The sequence below is a fragment of the Clupea harengus genome, chromosome 10 (genome assembly GCF_900700415.2).
Source record: "Clupea harengus chromosome 10, Ch_v2.0.2, whole genome shotgun sequence".
Lineage (NCBI taxonomy): Eukaryota > Metazoa > Chordata > Actinopteri > Clupeiformes > Clupeidae > Clupea > Clupea harengus.
This window is the reverse complement of record NC_045161.1, coordinates 28,883,596-28,906,095: the sequence shown is the minus strand read 5'-3', so window position 1 is coordinate 28,906,095 and position 22,500 is coordinate 28,883,596. Positions and strand designations below refer to the sequence as shown.

General features: G+C 46.9%; 2 protein-coding genes across 4 annotated transcripts in view; both read right to left on the bottom strand.

The window, feature by feature from the left end:
* The window catches only part of palm1a (paralemmin 1a), a 58,225-nt gene extending 57,202 nt beyond the window's left edge, over positions 1-1,023 (bottom strand). The window contains exon 1 of one of the 3 annotated variants that reach the window (XM_031574724.2): positions 607-1,023. In XM_031574724.2, coding sequence (XP_031430584.1) covers positions 607-611 — 5 coding nt within the window. In that variant the 5' untranslated portion in view covers positions 612-1,023. The remainder of the gene's footprint in view (positions 1-606) is intronic. The other 2 variants (XM_031574725.2, XM_031574726.2) reach the window with 2 other exon arrangements.
* Positions 1,024-14,975: 13,952 nt separating this feature from the next.
* plppr3b (phospholipid phosphatase related 3b) lies at positions 14,976-20,280 on the bottom strand. The gene is made up of 2 exons (XM_031574269.2): positions 20,023-20,280; positions 14,976-16,472 (listed from the first exon to the last, which is right to left on the bottom strand). Exons 1-2 carry the CDS (start codon positions 20,194-20,196, stop codon positions 15,078-15,080), a joined length of 1,569 nt encoding a protein of 522 aa, XP_031430129.2. The 5' UTR covers positions 20,197-20,280; the 3' UTR covers positions 14,976-15,077.
* Positions 20,281-22,500: the final 2,220 nt, after the last annotated feature.

The window sequence follows — 22,500 nt, the reverse complement described above, 5'->3', positions numbered from 1 at the left end:
ACGGCCTGGTGTTTGGCTATGCGAAAACAAATATCCCCTCTCTGTAAAACAGGGGTTATGAGCACACAGTATTGATCCGGAGAAGGCAAACAGCATGGACACGCGAGGCCGATCCGCAATAACTGGGTTGTCTTATAATTAAGGTTTTGCAACAGCGCCCGTGTGCTTATCCTCTGTCGAGGAGTACCGCATGTCTGTAATACATGACACACGATATACAATTATTTGACTTGGGCCGACTGTCCCATATCTCCCTTCAGCCTACACGCAAGGCACGTAGAAAACGTGGTGACTGACACCCTCTCCGTATCTTTTCTTTAAATAAACCACACATTTTAAGAGCATACAAACAGAACTATATACAACGCTAAAACCGAGCTGGTTACAAATCCATAATTTAATAGGACAATTATTTAGATAACAGTTATGGGGTTGGTCATCGCTACAAGTGACCATGACCAGCTCCCCACAGCCACACAATACCATGCACATGACTCATGATGCTGAGATTACTGCAGGTGTGGCTGTCCACTGAAACTCAATTCCACCTTAAAACAAGCAGCGCCGTTGTTTCGAACATTACGCAGCCGAAAGCACGGTACTTACTCCATAGCATCCAGGTTCACCGCGGCCGCTCTCTGCGCTAGAAGTGTAGATTAGTCGTCTTGTTCGTCAAGAGTATTCGCTCTCAGATTCCCACTACCATCAATTTGGCTGTGTGGATCCCCTCCTTCTCTGGCTAAGCGGTGCTGCTAGTGTCCCTCCCCTGATCGCGCTGGTTGCGGGGAGCTGCCGTAGACCAACTACAGCACGCTAGACTTGACAGACGAGAAGACCACAGCTATTCTCTGTCTCTTGATCTCCGCATGCCTTCCGTCAACTCTGCCCTGATTCTCTGCTCAGCTTTGCTCACAGATTTGTTTTAAAATTATTATTCTGCGGTGCAGTGGATGATTTTGATGTAGTCGAATTCCCCCCACAGCCGGCGAGTTAGGGAGGCAATATTGCCCCCAGGTGGTGGTGTTGTGAAAATCAGAGGTGAGTCTAGAGGTAGCAGCTACGTGCTAACGCACTGTAACATTACAAGCATCACTGATGCTCCTGCGATATATAGGATGAAGATCCTGTCAGTCTTAAACTCTTCTGAAAAGTAATACAGGGAAAGCAATAAACTTAAAGCAACGAGTGTTTGAACTGAGAGGAACAAGTGAAACCATTCTACCTTGATTAAACTCAGCATTGCAGCCTTGCACCTTTTTTTTGCAGCAGCAAAGAGTTTCATGTGAAACACATATAGATATAGATATACTACAGGACTCCATGGCTATTCATTGAACAATCTGCCCTACGGGTCTATAGGTTAAACTTGAAATGATTTTGTGGAGGGGTGAGGGACAGACAGACCTATTATGAATGAGAACTAGTCAGATACCATTGAGTTGGCAGGTGACTGATTGTAGCTGACCATGGATCCACTGTGCGATGCATTGCTTGTGTGTGTCGTCCCCCCCCCCCCCCCCCCCCCCTTTTTCTGTTGGTATGTACCTGTACTGTACCTGTATCAATTTCGGAAATTGTTAGAAGGTTGTTTAAGCAAGTAAATAATGCGTAGACATATAGTATGTGGGCCTACCATATGTACCAAAAACATTCTTCTCAGTGAACTCAGTCTTGAAGTCATTCATACTTGCATTTCCAAGGGGGAGGAAAAGCCCACTACATGCATTTACTAGCAAATCCCTCCCTCTAGTGGCGGTTTGCGGTAGAGGCAGCAATGCTCTCTCTCATCTGGCTGAAAATGACACCCACACTGATCTTGACTTTTAGCAGTTTCCACTTATTTTATCAGGTCAGCTCATCAGACCATTTGAGTTAGAGCTTCGAAAACTTGAATCTGACCAGAGTAACATGAACAGACACTCTCTCACCGGCTTCACTTGGTAACAACCGTGCAAAGTACTTCAACCACCACACCATGACTTATCCACGCAGTGTACGCAGTGAGATGGCCCTAGGCCTGGTAAGTCGTGTGTGACAGGGTGTCATGTATCGTGAGCCCTCAGGGGCTGTGCTGCAGGTGAAGTCTTCTTCCAGTAAAGCTCAATTAAGATACACCCCAGGCCATGAAAGGGTTAACCAACCGCCCGAAAGGGTTAACATCAACAAGGAATCAAAGAACACCTGATCCAGGTGGACACTGATGCCCCAGAGAGACAGACAATAGCATGGTGTGTGTGTGTGTGTGTGTGTGTGTGTGTGTGTCTTTGCATGTTTGTGTATGTGTATGTGTATGTGTATATGTATGTGTTTATGTTTGTGTATGTGTATGTGTGTGTGTATGTGTAGGTGTTTATGTTTATGTTTGTGTATGTGTATGTGTATTTGTGTGTGTGTGTGGGTGTGTGTGTGTATGTGTATGTGTGTTTGTATGTGTTTATGTATGTGTATGTGTATGTGTGTGTGGGTACACAAACTGGAAAAGAGCAGTCAGACACAGGAGTTGCGGTGAATATAACTTAAGAGTTTATTTTATAAACTGAGGGGAAGAAGGAAGGGGGCGCAAAAAGGAGTTACGCTTCACCGGTTTGGCAGTTGGCGTCAGGGGCTCCGTCGGGCTCTTCCTGAGGCAAGAGAGAGAGAGACAGCGATTACTCCTCTTCAACAATACAATAGGCCGGCCGCGGGCCTCTTACCCTGAGACTGGCTTGGAAGGCGTCTGGTTCTCACTCCTCAGTAGCTCAAGACAGTCTGGCTTCCGTATCCTCTGGTTGAGGTTAGAAAGGCTCCTGATTGCCTGATTGATTCAATCCACCTGTGAGGGACAACCAGAGACATCTGGGTGGGGAGGAGTTCCCTATGAGAATCCTCTGGGGTAGTACCGCCCATCCAACACCATGCCTCTTAATTGCCTTCGTTTGGCTGTACTCAGCCATGTCGGGCACTGCTCACCGGCTGGGCCATCACAGTGTATTTGTATGTGAGTGTGTGTCTGTATGTGTTTATGTATGTGTATGTGTGTGTGTGTGTGTGTCTGTATGTGTGTGTGTGTGTTTGTATGTGTATGTGTTTATGTACGTGTGTGTGTGTGTGTGTGTGTATGTGTATGTGTTTGTGGTTACCTGTGTGTATGTGTGGGTGTTTTTGGAAGAACTGCCATTAGATCCCACTGCAATACAAGACCCTGTTTATACCACATCCATAAAGCCACTGTGTCTGGCATGGATCTATCTGCTATCTCATATCTGGGTTCAGGGTTGAATGAAAAGGACCGTCCGGGTAAACGACCACCACAGTCAGTGAGCCATCTTAGTGTGGTGCATGTGTCTCATGTTAGTGAGTCATCTTAGTGTGGTGTATGTGTCTCATGTTAGTGAGTCATCTTAGTGTGGTGTATGTGTCTCATGTTAGTGAGTCATCTTAGTGTGGTGTATGTGTCTCATGTTAGTGAGTCATCTTAGTATGGTGCATGTGTCTCATGTTAGTATGGTGTATGTTTCTCATGTTAGTATGGTGCATGTGTCTCATCTTAGTATGGTGCATGTGTCTCACATCAGTGCTGTGTCAGCAGAGGGGAGGGGCTGCTACACATCAGTGGTACTGAGGTGCCCTATTGTCCAGCTCTCCTGGATGGGAGATTCCAGCATTGTAGAGGCTGAGGCTGCAATCATCAGGCAAATATATACAGTGAGCAGCCCCCCCCCCCCACCCCACACACACACACACACACACACACACACACACACACACCCCTCCCCCACTCTTCCAATTCCCATCCCCCTATAGCTGCTCCTTGCACAGATTCTTTAACAGCTTGCACATAGCTCTCTGGTCGGCATGGCTGTTGCCGTGGTAACTTGACATGTCTCCGTTTGTTCTGATCAATGGAAATGTTCGCACAAACCTCGGGCAGCCAGCCAGAACACACGGGGGTAGTGTGTGTGTGTGTGTGTGTGTGTGTGTGTGTGTGTGTGTCTGTGTGCGTGTGTGTGTGTGTGCATGTGTGTGTGTGTGTGTGTGCATGTGAATGTGTGTCTGAGTGTGTGTGAATGCATATGTGTGAGTGAGTGCATGTGTGTGTGTGTGTGTATGTGCATGCACGTGTGAGTGTCACTGCGTGTGTGTGTGTGAGTGCATGTGTGTGTGTGTGTCAGTGCATGCAGGCGTGTGTATGTGTGTACGGGGAGGGTAATGATGTGGTGAAGTGTTGTGTGTTTCCTAGAAATGGCAGCAATGAGAAGGGGATGGGGTCTTCACAGACCAAATGGAGGAGCAGCAGAGATGTCCTGCCTTCACTGTACACTACAGACACACACACACACACACTGATTTCTTGCCTTCACTGTACACTACAAACACACACACACACACACACACACTGATTTCCTGCCTTCATTGTACACTACAGACACACACACACACACACACACACACACACACACAGATTTCCTGCCTTCACTGTACACTACAGACACACCAGTGTTGTGCACGTTCACACCTCTCATGAACTAGTTAAAAGTTCAGTTCATACAAGTAAACATGAATCGTTCACGTTCATAGTTCACCATTTAAATTCTGAACTAGTTCATAGTTCAGTTCATTTTCATTTTTTTTTTTTATTATTGCTAATTTTTCAGGAGGACATAATTTGCACAGAAAGGTGAGATTTTTACTGTCGGAAACTTTATCAGACAGTGTGTAAAAATCCCGCACATAATAATAAGGTGGATCGGATGTAGGCCTACTCGCTGAGTCTGCGTCTCTGTTTTTGCTTTCACTTACCATTTTTATATTGACACCGAGAGCTGTTCCTTGGAATACGTTGCTTGTTTGGTATACATGTGTGTGCGATGATTCATGGGTAATGTAGGGCGAAGTCGAGTTAGTTGGTTTAGGTATCGCAGAAATTATACGGGTACTGTTATAGAGGGGGTTCGGGAAATGTGTAATCACTGAGGGTCATCCGATTAGAATGGAAAAGAATGGAGACTTGGATATTCAGTTTGATTCTTCACTCTTTGTATTGCATTAACAACAATGAATGGGATAAATTGTAGGTGGGTGTATGTTTGTATGTGTGTGTGTGAGTGAAAGTAAAGTACAAACAGAAAATATACATTAATACACAGCCCTGTAGTAGCCTACCATTTAAATAATGAATTATACAGGGAACTAAAGGTAATAATTTAACCTCTTCAGCAATGCTATGCTACTGGCTTAATCTCAGATCAACAAGGGCATGTACACTAAATGAAAGACCGCTCAAAAGTTAGCATAGGTAAACCCTGTAACACTCGTATTTGTACATTAGCAGCTTATGCTAAGCGAGTTCACGAACAGTGCATGATGCTAGATTAATTAAGTGACAGTGCTCATAACAATTATGAGAAAGCTAAACTATAACAAACACATAATGACAAGGTAGGCTACAAAGTCAAACTCACGTGTACATGGACGCACACAACTTCAACAAAGTGCAACGTTCAATTATGTGAAAATATGCCCGAAGTTAACTGCTACCCCATCTAAATATGCCGTGAAGCGATATCAAAACATTGCACCGTGAGAAGTGGAGTCACATGACCAACGCAATTACCAAATATGGTCATTTACCGAAACATGGTCTGTCTGGGCCATTTAACGACAGGTACAGAGCAACGACATGGTACAAGCATTCGATTTAGACAGCGTCTTTCCTCAGTAGGCTAGAAGGAAAACATTCCGTAATGTTTTAGCTAAACCTCAGATAATATGAACGTGTTCACCGTTCAAATTCATTATTTGTCATGAAGTTGCGTTCAGTTCATCGTTCTCATAAAAATGAACGTGTTCAATGAACGCGTTCTTTTGAACACGTTCATGCACAACACTGAGACACACACACACACACACACTGATTTCTTGCCTTGACTGAACACTACAAACACACACACACACACACTGATTTCCTGCCTTGACTGTACACTACAAACACACACACACACACTGATTTCCTGCCTTCAATGTACACTACAAACACACACACACACTGGTTTCCTGCCTTCACTGTACACTACAAAAATACACACACACTGATTTCCTGCCTTCACTGTACACTACAAATCGAGAAGGAAATCAGAGGGGATTTTATTTATCTATTTTACATTAAAGATCAGTTGACACACAGACCAAAGAATCCATGTTGCCTGAGGCACATGTCACAGGCCAGGAAATGTAATGGAGGAGATGCAGGGGTGTGAGTGTGTGCGGATCTGTTAAGGTGTGTGTTTCCAGCTTAGCCAATCATAAGAAGGAACATTATTGTTGTCTTTCCGTGTGTGTGTGTGTGTGTGTGTGTGTGTGTGTGTGTGTGTGTGTGTGTGTGTGCATGTGTGTGTGCGGATCTGTCAAGGCCAGTGGAATTTCAGCTGCATCAGCAGTCTGCAGCCCCTGAGAGCTCCATCAGACGATACCCAACATCATTCTGCATTTGCCCTCTTCATCATGGAGACGAAGCCAGCACACAGCCCCTGTGCTAGGAGTGTGTGCATGTGTGTGTGTTTGCGCGTGTGCATGTGTGTGTGTGTGTGTGCGTGTGTGTGTGTGCGTGTGTGTGTGTGTGTGTTGTGTGTGTTTATGTGTGTACATATGTGCGCGCGCGTGTGTGTGTGTGCACGTGTGTTGTGTGTGTTTGTGTGTGTGCGTGTGTGTGTGCATGTGTGTATGTATCAGGCTGGAGCTACAGAGTTGAGGCTTTGATTTGGCTGCAGCTGCCAGAGCAGGAGCAGCTGGAGAAAAGATTAGAGCAGAATGGGAGAGGCGGTAACCGAGGGCAATCCACCCACAGCGTAAACATTCCGGCTCTACCAGGAAGTTCCTCTCAGCTCAGCTCACCGTGGCAACACATCACAGGAACGGTCATCCTAGGGGGTGCCTCAAAACGGGGAATAAGCCTCTCTCTCGACCACCCCCCACCCCCCTCTTTCACACACACACACACACACACTCTTTATCTCACTGTCTGTTTCATACACACCTTCTCTCTACTTTCTTTCACTTACTGCTGACAGTCTGTCTTCTGCTCTTTGAAAAGAGGTTCAGGAAAAGTTTCTTTCCTCCTTTTCTTTCTGTCTAAATGCACTTCATTTTATTTCCTTAATCTGCCTCTTCTCCCCTCTTTTAAACACACATTCTGACTACTCTTCTAGTATGTCTCGTCTCCGGTTCACTTTCTCTCTGTCTTTCACTTTCACTCACTTTCTCTCTCCCTCGCACTCCTTATCTCTCCTCTCTCTCTCTTCTTTTATTTCAGGGCAGTCTGGTTATCTCTCCGGCTGCAGATTGCGAGAGAAGAGGAGCTTCTGGGGCTTCAGAGGGAGGCGCTGTGAAGCTTATAGAGTAGGAGTAGAGGACTGGAGAGAAGCTGGAATCTGGCTACAAAAGAACATAGGGACTAGCAGAGCCACGGTTAATGTTTATAACCAAATGAAAAACAAATCTAAATGAACAATTCAATTCAGTTCTGTTACGGTTCATTTTACAGAGCCCATGCTATAATGTTACTTCAATGTAACTACAATGTAACACAGCAATTAACAGTGTAGTACTTGATACTTTTGTTCTTACACAAGATTAACCCTATTCGTATCCCATCTCTAATATAAATAGAATGATCAGTTCTTTGTGACTATATTTTACTCAACACTATACTATACTGTAACAAGGGCTGTGTAATGTATAAAATGACCAAAGGTTCTAATCTGGTGGGAACCTGGTTCCAAATGGAGGAACCCTTCTCGTACTCCTCTCATGAGCTGTGTGTCTGTCAGAAGCTGCATTGGATACGGCTGCTATCGGGCCCAAGGCTTTTTCACCCCTGCGGTTCTACCATAAATCACAGCAGAGAACCGGGAGAGTGTTAAATTATATGGTAAAGTAGGTGTCGGGACGATGCTACTCACCACTTGTGCTAAGGAACACCTGGTATCACACCTGGTGCCGGCACCCAAGAAGGGCCGCCAGCACTAACCTCTCACACAATAACGGCCGTCAACAAGGAGGGCCTGAGCTAGCCTTACATCCTGAGAGCCTCTGGACCACATGTTCCACATATTCCATCAGCCTGTTGTTGTGAGCGCCATCTTCTATGCTGTGGTGTGCTGTGGCGAAGGCTGCTTTTAAACTGGGACTAACCCTTTAAACTGGGACTAACCCTTTAAATGTACTACTCTAATCACTTCACTCTTTGCGCACCACAATATTGTCTGGACGTTATTCATCTTCAGCGCTTCATGCCTTTATCTGTACCTTTTACCATATTTCTAAGCAGACTATCAGTCACTATACCCACTAATCCATTCATTAGTCTCTCTGCTTGTTCATCTTAGATACTATGTCCATGTATCTGTTGACATTTTTATTTGAATGTATGTGGCTGCTACGACGATTTATGTTCCCCCTGGGTCAACTATCTTTCCGTGTATCTATCTATCCATCTATCTATCTATCTGTGTATCTATCTAGTCCAATCTGACCTTTTCCCATGAACATTCGCATTAGCCCTGTGTAAAGTTTGAACAGTTTGAGATGTGTGTTTTGTACAAGGGCTTTCAGTGTGTGTGTGTGTGTGTGTGTGTGTGTGTGTCAGGTGACCTTAAACACTCCTTCAGCTGAGGATCAAAAGGGTCTAGGAGCTCAATTAAGGCTCTTGAAACTTTAATCAGGGCCACACTGGCACCAGAGCAGAGGATAGGAGAGGAAGAGACCAGGAAGAGACCGCATGAGCAACACGCCACAGAGATGCCCTCCCTTAGCGCAGTATTAGCCACGCTTAGCGCAGTATTAGGCTCCCTTAGCGCAGTATTAGCCTCCCTTAGCGCAGTACTAGCATCGCTTAGCGCAGTATTAGCATCGCTTAGCGCAGTATTAGCCTCGCTTAGCGCATTATTAGCATCGCTTAGCGCAGAATTAGCCTCCCTTAGCGCAGTATTAGCTTCACTTAGCGCTGAACCCTGAACCTAGCTCTCCAAAGAGGAAAATGAACAGTGTATTCCAAGGTGAGAGAGAGTCAGAGCAATGCAACCTCATCCCAAGGTTATTTGATTCTGATGAAAGTGGCCTTCACCTTCATTGTGAGGTGCGGTTTGACGGACTTGCGCGTCAGAATCAGCTAAGCTGCTCACTACGTTATGTGATGGATGGGTGGAATAAACAGTGTGTTGGATTTCACTCCCACTGCCTGTGCATTAATACTATCACTTGCATGTCAGTATACCAGTCAGGGAGTCCTGGGTACATGTTGAACTTGGTTTTGTTACATCTATAAGAAAGAGTCCTGTGTGCTTTTAAAAGAGTTGGTAGCATTAGTGTTCCTCCACACATTGTTGATAATCACCTGTTGATCACAGCCATCAATCACCTGCTGATCACAGCCATCAATCACCAGCAGGTTTCCCTGCGCCTCTCTCTAGGCTTCACAGAGAGACAGACAGATCCTCCACTTCACTGAGCGACAGACAGACCCTCCACTTCACTGAGAGACAGACAGATCCTCCACTTCACTGAGCGACAGACAGATCCTCCACTTCACTGAGCGACAGACAGACCCTCCACTTCACTGAGAGACAGACAGATCCTCCACTTCACTGAGCGACAGACAGACCTTCCACTTCACAGAGAAAGACAGATCCTCCACTTCACTGAGCGACAGACAGACCTTCCACTTCACAGAGAAAGACAGATCCTCCACTTCACTGAGCGACAGACAGACCCTCCACTTCACAGAGAAAGAGAGACCGTTCTTCCACTGCACTGAGAGAAAGACAGACAGACGGATCCTCCACTGCACCAAGAAAGAGAGATACACAGATCCTCCACTTCACAGAGAAAGAGAGAGACAGATCCTCCACTTCACAGAGAAAGAGAGACAGACAGATCCTCCACCGCACAGAGAATGAGAGAGAGACAGATCCTCCACTTCACAGAGAAAGAGAGAGACAAATCAGAGTGACAAACCGACTGAATGCATTTCAGGAAAGAGGTCACCGACGTTTCAGTGTAAAAGCCCCTGGTGAGGCCTGGTTAATTGCCTTTCTGATTAAGACTAAATTAATAACGCTAATCTTTGGATTGGCTCCTCTGACACCCCACTAAGGCTTGGAAAGTTTCAAGTTTAAAGAGACCTATCATCTGAGAGCATATGATTTGCTGTTTCTAACCCATCAGGAACAGAGTCAAAGAGGGAAGCAAACCCTCTATAATGTCAGTGAGCTGTGCTCAAAGCAGATGTGAAAAAGGACCAGTTCACCTATTTCATTCCAAATAGCAGCAGCTCTTCACCTATTTCATTCCAAATAGCAGCAGCTCTTCACCTATTTCATTCCAAATAGCAGCAGCTCTTCACCTATTTCATTCCAAATAGCAGCAGCTCTTCACCTATTTCATTCCAAATAGCAGCACAAAACAGGCTTTTCATAGCGCTGCCCTCAGCGGGCCACTTCAGGGCTCCAGCGGGTCGCCTGCAACACCAGGTAGATAAAACAGGTGGATAAGTGCAGCATCTCTAATATTAAAAGACGAATTGCGACAGTCATTCAGAACAGCAGAGAGGCCTGAGCCAGATGACGGTGCTTGTGGCTTTCTCTCTCTCTCTCTCTCCCACTTGCAGTCACACACACACGCGCACACACACACACACACACACACACACACACATTCCCCATTAAAATGATAAATTACTTCACACTCAGGGTTGCTCGCCGCTCAGCCACTGTTGCCATGGCAACAGCCGGGGCCGCACTGCTCTTGAGGAGAGAATGGAAAATAAATAAACAAGTAAGCAGATAAATAAAAATGGAATAAATAAAAACGGGATAAAAGTTCCGCCGCGGATCCGCCGGGCCGCGTCGGTGTGGTGAGGGGGCGTGGGAGCTAGTGACGCTCACGAGGCCGGCGTGCCGTGAGCAGGTGCCTGGGGTGTGAGGAGGCGGCAGCCTGCGGAGAGAGGGGGTGGGAAGAGCTCTCACGACGACGCTGGAGTCAGAATATAACTGCCCTGTTTAAAGAACGTAGAAAAAGACACACATTTGTTTTGCTCTTTTTGCAAATGTGGCAAATCTCCAGAAAAGTCCATGTTAAAAAAATTATGCCCAAACCAGTTTAGACCATAAGGTGGGTTGAGCTGGTCATTTCCTGGGTTCTTGACGGTCTGTTGAAGTTGGTCAATCAGTTTTTTTTTTTCTCTCTCTCTCTCTCTCTCTAGACAGTTCTAGCCTCTTAGTAGTAGTCTGTTATCTGTAGTACTATGGTCAAGCTGGTAGTGCCAACAAGCCCATCTGTACAAACCAAAAAAACATGCCTGGTAAAGGGGGACATGCCAACAAGCGTATCTGGCCATGTGGCACAAACAGACCGTACTCTGCATACTGGGAATAATTTCCCCAGTTATTGACACCTACTTAATGAGACTCCATTGGCCCTGGAGACACACACAGAGACATGAGCTACTGCATAATCAGTTACATTTATAGATACTCCCTATAAACAGCGAGAATAAGTCGGTAAAGGAGAGAGAAAAGGGTAAGAGCAGGAGAGAGGGAAAAGCTAGAGAGCAAGAGCAGAGAAAAAAAAAGTGAGAGGAGACCGGGTCAAAGCAGACAGAAAAACACAAGATTAGAGAGACAGGAGATAATAGAGAGAGAGAGAGAGAATAGAGAGAGAGAGAGAGAGAGAACAGACAGAAATAGAAATGGCCCTGTTTTAGGTGAACATCTCTGGCATCAAACACCACAACTATCACCTTAGCAACAGTATAATTAGGCCCCAGGTGTGGGGTGCACAGCATCGCCATGGATACCATTGTGTGCTCCAGTCATGAACCGGTGTACTGCCATCTCATTTTAAGCGTTGTGTTTCCAACGTGTTTGCCAACACAGTATCACACGTACGGGCATCTAGCTTTATTTACGGCACTGTTACCCAAGCGCATAGGGAGCGATGCCCAGGCCTGAGCCAGCTCCAGCCCCAGCTCCAGCTCCATCATGTTTGTTCCTGGAGCACAGAGGGCCCTCTATAAATACTTCACACAGGCCACCATCCACAGCTCATCACTCCGGACTCTACCCAGGCTCAGAACATCTACATAGCCATAGTCCTTTATATCTATACTTCAATCCGTCACGCTCTCTACACGTACATGCTTGGGAGCATCACCATAGTCCTTTATATCTATACTTCAATCTGTCACGCTCTCTACACGTACACGCTTGGGAGCATCACCATAGTCCTTTATATCTATACTTCAATCTGTCACGCTCTCTACACGTACACGCTTGGGAGCATCACCATAGTCCTTTATATCTATACTTCAATCCGTCACGCTCTCTACACGTACACGTTTGGGAAGTCTTCTTTACTGCAACGGGTGAAACAGCGATCAGATTTGATTTGCACCACGCCAGCAGCATGCATGATAGAAGTATGGGGCAATCATACAGAGACAGAGACAGAAACAGAGAGAGAGAGAGAGAGAGAAACAGAGAGAGAGAGAGTGAGAAACGGAGACAGAAACAGAGAGAGAGAGAGAGAGAGAGGTTTGCTGAGAAAGATAAGGTAATGGGAACAGAGCTGGGTAAAAAGGTGTAAATAATAAGCCCCCCCTCTTTCATGGTGTGACCACTACACAAACTCATAAGAGCCCAAATAACATTCAAACAAATTATCTTCACTTCGGTGAAGAGGTGCTGTTTCAAACAGACAAGCATCATTAAACATTTATGAGGTTTTTGCCAGAGCATATAGCCTATGTGTGTGTTTGGAGTTTCAAGTGTGTGTGTGTGTGTGTGTGTGTGTGTGTGTGTGCACATATACCAAGTGTATACACCATGTGTGTAGTGTCTCTGTGTGTGTGTGTGGGGGGGCGGGGGGGGGGGGGGGGCGATGGTTCATTTTCTTGTACTATGCAATATATCATTGTCACAGTCTGGCCAGAGGCTAAATGGACTCAATTAAACCTCAAGTGGCAATGGACACCATCTACTGCAATCTGTTCGATGCCTCTGGCCATTTCTATCACACACACACACACACACACACACACACACAACACACCCACACACACGCACACACACAGACCCCCCCCCCCCACACACACACACAGTGCTCACAGAAATATGCAAATGTACTTGCACATGCACGCACACTAAAACAAAATATGCCCAAACACACAGTAAGACTAAGACGAGATAAAATAACAAACAGATAAAAGGAGTCAGCTGTTTTGCAAGGCCGGCGGGAAGCAGTAATCTTCACAGGGAGGTTCTCCTCCTTCAAGAAGAGCACTGACAATTCTGGAATTCTAAGCCACTTCGGAAATCAGGTTCCATTCTGAAAAGGTAGTTAAACTTACAAAAAAACATGTAGAGTAAACGGCTTTGCTAGAAACATGCTGTGTGCTTTTGGAAGCAATCCTGGGTGTGATTGCATGGCCATTTAGCCATCTGACAGTAATTTCACTCGCTCCAGCTGGGGTTGAGTGCAGCTAGCTTGAATGAGATTCAAATGAACAGTCAAGGATTTCTGGCAACAAATCTCCCCAATATCACCCAGTTAGTGCATCACTAAATATGCAAACAGTGTTATTATGATCTTCATTTCCCAAATAATTAGATTTAATAGTTGTTATTTTGGTCCACAGGCCTGGACCTCTCCATACACTCATGACAGCACACTGTATTTGCCAAACGTGAGGTTTTACTGTCAAAACGTACAGTTTAATGTCTTCTTTTTTACTGACTGGGGCAGAACTTGACAACAACGCACATCACATGCAGGAGTTTGGCTTCGAGGAGGCAACAAGTTGTGTTCACATCCTGGGATTGGGGGGGGGGGTCAACAATCAGTAGAACATGTAAGACACTGAAACATGAAAAAAAGAGAACCGCTAGTGGACTTCCCCTGAATCATCTCCAAACAGAAGCAGCATTCTTGTTTCCTTTCTCTTTTTGTTTCTTACGTATTTTAGCTCTCCTGTCTTTTTCGTCCACTCCTCATAAGTGCTGTCAACAGTGCAATCATCCAACAGAAATGTGGTCCATATTTATATGTCAGGCTTGAATGCAGCATTGGGGGAAAATACAGATGATAATGTCATTGATTCTGAAAGTGGGGAGCTGGATTTGTAAATTTAAACCACATGACCACACACACAGTCTCTTACAGGTCTAGATAAACATGCTCATACAATCATTCACACGTGTGCTTAAAATCAAGTATCAACAGAGAGAAGGCCACAATGAAGACAACCAATTCCTTAATTTACAACCAGTCCTTTGAAATGCATCACATCAAGCCAACAATGAAAAAAAACTAGATCCACAAAAATATTATGTAAATACTGTAGTATTAGTTTAGTACATAAACAAATCTTATGCACTATTGGTTAGTACATAAAAAATGTTCTGCACTATTTGTTAGTGCATAAACGATGTTATGCACTAAAATGGCTCGAGGATGCAGGTCCAGCTTAGTGTTGCTGTTCTAGTGGTGGTCTGTGCTGTCTGTGCTGATGTCGGTGCTGGAATTGTGTGTCCCAGTTGCTGTTCTAGGGGCAGTATTATTGAGAGCCCCTCTCCTTCTTGACCCAGCGCTCTTTCTGTGTGCTTCAGCCAAGGCTACGGTTGTCCAATGAACACATTCATCCTGGTGTTTCAGATCCAGCAAGCTGCCAGGTTCAAAGCTGCCATGGAAACACTCTCATTCTTCCTTGAATCGGTTGCTGAATCAATCTCTGCACAATAGTTGAAATACATATCTTCATTTCCTCTTGATGTGTTTGTGGGTGTGTGTGCGCGCGCGTTTGTGTGTGTATGAGTGTGCATGTGTGTGTGTGCGTGTGTGTGTGTATGTATGAGTGTGCATGTGTGTGTGTGTATGAGTGTGCATGTGTGTGTGTGCGTGTGTGTGTGTATGTATGAGTGTGCATGTGTGTGTGTGCGTGTATGTGTGTGTGTGCATGTGTGTGTGTATGAGTGTGCATGTGTGTGTGTATGAGTGTGCATGTGTGTGTGTGTGTACGTAGCATAAACATCCCCGCTGAGCTCCTGTCACTCTTTAAAGCGGTGTCCTGTGGGCAGCTTCCTGTAGTAGGGGTCCTGTTCCGTGTGGCCCGGGCCTCCCTGGTCCAGCACCACCAGAGGAGTCTTACGCCTCAGACTCTCGCGACTGCGCCCGCCGTCCAGAGGCACCTCGGGTAGCGGTGGTGGCATCTCCTGGCGATGGTCACTGGACACGGAGCCGCTCTTAGATGCCCGGTAGCTGCGGTTGCGGTCGTTGAGCTCGTAAGATTCCCGGGATTCAGAGGTGGCGGCGGCAGCATTCCCGACGTTCCCTCTCCATTCCCAGGGGTTTGTGTTGCTCGGGACCTGGACCACAGGGTGGTGGGGTGCGTGCGCGTCCACGGTGACGATCGACATGGAGTCTCGCTCGGAGGGGAGGCGGTAGGGGGGCGAGTCGTTGCCACCAGTGGAGGAGGAGGTGACGGAGGAGGAGGAGGCGGTCTCGGAGGAGCGCGGGGAGGCGGACCCCGAGAGGAGGCCCTGCTGCTTGGACATGGCGATGACCTGCATGAGGCGCGGTTGCCCCGGCGCCCGCACAGACGCCCCGCTCTTCTCCGTCAGCGACTGCCACTTGGCGCGCGTGCTGGCGCTCTTGGGCGACACCGGCGGGGGCGGGGGCCGCATCGGCACGTCGGCGGGCAGGTGGGGGTGGGGCAGGTGCGGGGGCTGGGGGACCACTGGCGGGCGGGGGGGCAGCACCACACGGGCCCCCACAGGAGGGTTGCCGGCCCTGACGGGGTGCTGCAGGGACGGGTAGAGCAAGGAGGTGGCCGTCTCCTCCTCCGTGGGGGTGGTCTCATCCGAGCCTTCCTCGCTCCCCTCCTCCTCGTCATCTTCATCCTCCTCCTCTTCCTCCTCCTCCTCCTCCTGCTGCTGCTGCTGCTCCCTCAGGCTGATGCCACGCATCTCCATGGACTTCTGCTTCCACTCCGACACCAGCTGCTGGGAGTGCAGCGCCTCCATGGGCAGGGGGATGGGCACGGGCACCGTCACCAACCTCCGCTGCGCTGGCATCTCCTCCAGGCCGCCGCCGCCGGGGTGGGCAGCAGCAGAGCGGGGCAGCGTGTTGCTGAAGGTCACCATGGTTTCCTTTCCCATGGGGCTGCGGGGCGCCAGGAGCTCCACGTTGACGCTGGCGCGCTTCAGGCTGCCCAGGGAGGTCTTCTCGCGCTGCAGCGGCCGGTTCAGGCTCTCGCCGGCGACCAGCACCGTCACCCCCGGAGACGTGATCTCCTCGTTGCTCTCGGAGGCGTGGCCTTTCTGGTACACGGAGTCGTGGCCGCGCTGGGCCAGCTCCCGCAGCGCGTCCTTCGGGGGGGGCGGGGGCGCTGGGGGGGGCACCGCGTCTTCGGAGGGTTTGAAGTTGGCCACAGCATGGAAAGCCTGGGGAGGGAGACAGAGTTTGTGTTAATACGTGTGTGTGTATGTGTGTGTGTGTGAGTGTGTGTGTGTGTGGGTGTGTGAGTGTGTGTGTGTGTGTGCGAGTGTGTGTGTGTGTGTGTGTGTGTGTGAATCACCTACAAAAAAAATCCAAGGTGACCTAATAATGGGTGTACAGGAATTACATGGGTGTACAACCCACTATGCTTGTTTTTGTCATCTATTAGCATTCCTTGTAACTAGGGCCAGAGAGTCCATGTAACTAGGGCCAGAGAGTCCATGGAACTAGGGCCAGAGAGTCCATGTAACTAGGGCCAGAGAGTCCATGTAACTAGGGCCAGAGAGTTTGGACCGAGGAATGGACAGGAGTGAACGAGCTTTCCATTCTTCCAGTATTCAAAATGGCCACCACAGCAGTGCTGCTTGAGCCATTAATATTCTAGGCGTGCTCATTGACTTCCCCTCATTAGACGATTTAGAGGAAGTGGCATAGATGGGAATGCTGACTGGGAACCTTTATCTCTGATCGGAGGGATGGAGGGTAATGGAGCGTACAGCAGAAATGAGAAATTAGACAAGAAGAAAGGAAAAGGGGGGGGTTAAAAATAGAAACGGACATTCCCTCAAATGTGATGAAACAGTCTCGTGCCAAAGACAGAACAATGAAACCAAAGACAATGAACATGACTTGAAACATGACATGAAAGCAGTTGGAGATACAGTCCCTCCCTCCCACACACACACACACACACACACACACACACACACACACACACACACACAGAAACAGTCTCTCCCACACACACACACACACACACACACACACACACACACACACAGAGAAACAGTCACTTACATACACTATCACTTTCAAATGACTGCTTGTACTTACACTTACATACTGTCTCTTACACGACAAATACATATTTATCAGAATTATTGCACTACCTGCTACTCCCATTGTCTGTAGTTTAGTTTATTATATGTTACTATATGTGTATTATATGTTATATGTATATATGTTAGTATTATATGTATAGGTTGGTATATGTTTTAGCATATTGTATTGTATATTTATCTTGTATATTTAGTAAGGTTATTATATGTTATTACATGTAAATTATGTTCAGAGTACTTGTACAGAGTGTATGTCATGTTATGTTATGTTGTGTGGTGCCTTGTCCTAAGAATTTCAGTGCCCAGTCTGACCCTGTGTCATTCTGTGCATCTGACAATAAAAGAGTTGTAACTTGTAACTTGTCCCTCCCACCACAGGCTGGTGGAGATAGAGCAAGAAACATGTGAGGGAGAGGTGAGATCTGAAAACACAGGATTTCATAAACAGTAGCTCTGTGTGTGCAGCTCTGTGTGTGTGTGCAGCTCTGTGTGTGTGTGACTCTGTGTGTGTGTGACTCTGTGTGTGTGTGACTCTGTGTGTGTATGGCTCTGTGTGTGTGCATGACTCTGTGTGTGTGTGACTGTGTGTGTGCATGACTGTGTGTGTGTATGGCTTTGTGTGTGTGCATGACTGTGTGTGTGTGTGACTCTGTGTGTGTGCAGCTCTGTGTGTGCATGACTCTGTGCGTGTGCAGCTCTGTGTGTGTGTATGACTGTGTGTGTGTGTGACTCTGTGTGTGTGTATGACTGTGTGTGTGTGTGCATGACTCTGTGTGTGTGCAGTTGTGTGTGTGTGCATGACTCTGTGTGTGTGCATGACTCTGTGTGTGCATGACTCTGTGTGTGTGCAGTTGTGTGTGTGTGCATGACTCTGTGTGTGCATGACTCTGTGTGTGTGCAGTTGTGTGTGTGTGCATGTTCACTGAGTGTGGAGTGTGGGGAGAGGAGGAGGATACGCTTGGATTTGCAAAAGGCAGAGAACTCTTTTTGAAATGAGAGCTTCAGCCTTGTTTTTGAGAAAACACAGCAATACACACACACACAGTGGCGGTGCGTCAATACAGGGCGCAAGGGCGCCGCCCCTCCTAAAATTTTGAGATGAAAAAAAAAAAAGAAAGTAAAAAAACACTATATACCAAACAATTAAAATAGGAACTGTACTGTGTTAACGCGTTACATGTGTGTGGGAGACCGTAAGCCCCTGCCAACAACCACTTAAATGTGACCAAATATAATATATTGCCATTCGTTATCACTGAGATAAGCCCCTCCTCCCTGGAGGGGCACCGGCCAAATGGAAGTCAATGGGAGCTCTCATTCTTTTCTGCGACATTTGAGCAAGGACAGCTTCTCATTGGCAGATGAAAGTTCGATCCTGGGGCGCAAAATTTTGCGCCCTGACCAATGACATCGTTTTTTATTTCAACGCGACTGGACTATTCGTCGAATCAGAGACCTTTATCATTCCCTCACATCCCATATACATCTCACGTATCTACGAGAGCAACATAGCTAGCAGAGACTTTGATTCTGTGAGTATGCCGACTGAAAACTTTCGAATCGACGATCAGATGTCGATAAGAAGAGACTGAAAGACATGGGACCCGAACGTCCGGATTTAAAAATGCAGCAGCAGAGCATCGACCGCGGGAGGACGTACACCCGTAGCTTCTCCTCAAGCCTGTATGCTAACCGGAGCTGGTTAGCTGGTTGTTCAGTGAGTGATGCGTTTTTTTGTTTTCCCTGCCTGTTGTTCCAAAGTCCTGGGACAGAAACAATCTGGACTGCAACGGGGATGAGGGATCTAAAGCACTTTAACGATAAATGTAAGAAGCACGAATCTTGCCGCAGCCATCTAACTAACAGCCTGAAGCTAAGCCTCTTTGGAAGACTGAGTATTGCAGAGCAGTTGGACGAAGGGTACCAAATTGGCATTCGAAAACATGTAGTATCATCCAGTGTTTCTGAATCTATTCTGCTCTAAACCTCTAGTATAATCCAGTATTTCTGAATCTATTCTGCTCTAAACTACTGGTATCATTCAGTCTTTCTCACTCTATTCTGCTCTAAACCTCTACACCCTGTGTTTTTTTTTTTTTTTATCTACTCTGTTTTAAACTTGTACACAATGTTTCTGAATCTAGTCTACTCTAAACCTCTACTACCCAATATTTAAACCTCTGGAACCCAACCCAATGTTTCTTAAACCATTCTGCTCTAAACCTCTCATGCCCAATTTTACAGTTTGTTGAGAGTTGTTAGTGGACAGTGTTGAGCACTGTGTTTTCATGAAATAAATCTTTTGTTTTTTAATATATTCTACTCAAAACCTCTCTTGTGTTTTTGTTTTCTCATTGTGGAGTGCTATTTAAATCGCACTGCCCAACTGCGCCTATAGTCTATATATGTCTATGATTGCGCCCCCCCAAAAAAATAAATCACCAGCCGCCACTGCACACACACGTATGCACGCACGCGCGCGCACACACACAAACATACAAATGAGAAAGGACACAGACAATCATCATCACTACCATGTTGTATCTGGGTAGTCACACACACACACAAACAAGACTGGACCTACAAACATGTGCACAAACACACACACACACACACACAAACATGCAGGCATAAACACACGCGTGTGGTTCCTCACCAGGTACATGGCGATGCCGGCCCCGATGCAGAACCCTGCGTAGACGTCGATGGGATGGCTGCGGTACTGCGTGATCTGGGTCAGCCCGGTCAGCGCCGCGGCGATGGTGAACGCAAACACCAGAACCGGCTTCAGCAGCTTGGTGCTGTCTGAGATGGTGGAGTTGAAGTACATCTGCCAGAGAACATGGAGAACATGGAGAACACAGATCCGAACAAAATCTCAACTGGTAGACACCAAGGTCATGGGTTTGATACCAATGGATCACACACACTTATACATACACACACACACACACACACACACACACACACACACACACACACACCACTACTTCCTCTACTCATCTGTCAGTCAGCTATGGTCACCAGTGTAGGCAGAGCCTCGCTAACACACACACACAGGGAGAGTGTGTAGCTCATACTCACACTATTTCCCCTCCCCTGCTGCCACAAGAGAGAGACTCCATCACCCCCACCAGTGATCACCTGTGCACACTCCTCCATCACCTTAAGCAGTGATCACCTGTGCACACTCCTCCATCACCTTAACCAGTGATCACCTGTGCACACTCCTCCATCACCCCCACCAGTGATCACCTGTGCACACTCCTCCATCACCTTAACCAGTGATCACCTGTGCACACTCCTCCATCACCTTAACCAGTGATCACCTGTGCACACTCCTCCATCACCTTAACCAGTGATCACCTGTGCACACTCCTCCATCACCTTAACCAGTGATCACCTGTGCACACTCCTCCATCACCTTAACCAGTGATCACCTGTGCACACTCCTCCATCACCTTAACCAGTGATCACCTGTGCACACTCCTCCATCACCTTAACCAGTGATCACCTGTGCACACTCCTCCATCACCCCCACCAGTGATCACCTGTGCACACTCCTCCATCACCTTAACCAGTGATCACCTGTGCACACTCCTCCATCACCCCCACCAGTGATCACCTGTGCACACTCCTCTTTCGCACCTGTCTCTCTTGGTCTCTCACTCTCTCCATCTTCATGTGTCCTCACTTGACCCTATTTTGTCTGAGGGAGGGGGGTTGATCGCCCAGATACTAGCTGACAACCTATTCCCCTGAGAACCTGTTCCCTAATCACCCAAAATCCCTGGCCAAAATCACAGAGCTCACACACACACACACATACACACATATGCACGCATGCACACACACACAAACATACACATAAGCACACACACACACACACACACAAACAAACATGCGCACACACACACACACCCTACCACTTCCTCATTACTAATTAATCAATAATCAATTTCTAAAAATGACCCTGTGTGTATGTGTGGAATGACGCTGACTGTGTTTGTTACACCTCAAAGGCAATCTCATTTAAACTTGTCAATCAATAATGAACCAATAATGACTGTGTCTGTTCTCTTTAACCCATGTCCTCTCTCTATCTCTATAGAGTCTTTTAAGTGTGCTCTGTGACTGGGTGTGTGTTCTGTCTCTATAGAGTGGTCTGTGACTGGGTGTGTGTTCTGTCTCTATAGAGTGGTCTGTGACTGGGTGTGTTCTGTCTCTATAGAGTGGTCTGTGACTGGGTGTGTTCTATCTCTATTGAGTGGTCTGTGACTGGGTATGTGGTCTGTGACTGGGTGTGTGTTCTATCTCTATAGTGTGGTCTGTGACTGGGTGTGTGTTCTATCTCTATATAGTGGTCTGTGACTGGGTGTGTGTTCTATCTCTATAGTGTGGTCTGTGACTGGGTGTGTTCTATCTCTATAGAGTGGTCTGTGACTGGGTGTGTGTTCTATCTCTATAGAGTGCTCTGTGACTGGGTGTGTGTTCTATCTCTATAGAGTGGTCTGTGACTGGGTGTGTTCTGTCTCTATAGAGTGGTCTGTGACTGGGTGTGTGTTCTATCTCAAAAGAGTGGTCTGTGACTGGGTGTGTGTTCTATCTCTATAGAGTGGTCTGTGACTGGGTGTGTTCTGTGACTGGGTGTGTGTTCTATCTCTATAGAGTGGTCTGTGACTGGGTGTGTGTTCTATCTCTATAGAGTGGTCTGTGACTTGGTGTGTGTTCTATCTCTATATAGTGGTCTGTGACTTGGTGTGTGTTCTATCTCTATATAGTGGTCTGTGACTTGGTGTGTGTTCTGTCTCTATAGAGTGGTCTGTGACTGGGTGTGTTCTATCTCTATAGAGTGGTCTGTGACTGGGTGTGTTCTGTCTCTATAGAGTGGTCTGTGACTGGGTGTGTTCTATCTCTATTGAGTGGTCTGTGACTGGGTGTGTGTTCTATCTCTATAGAGTGGTCTGTGACTGGGTGTGTTCTATCTCTATAGAGTGGTCTGTGACTGGGTGTGTTCTGTCTCTATAGAGTGGTCTGTGACTGGGTGTGTTCTGTCTCTATAGAGTGGTCCTGTGACTGGGTGGTGTGTTCTGATCTCTATATAGTGTGTCTGTGACTGGGTGTGTGTTCTATC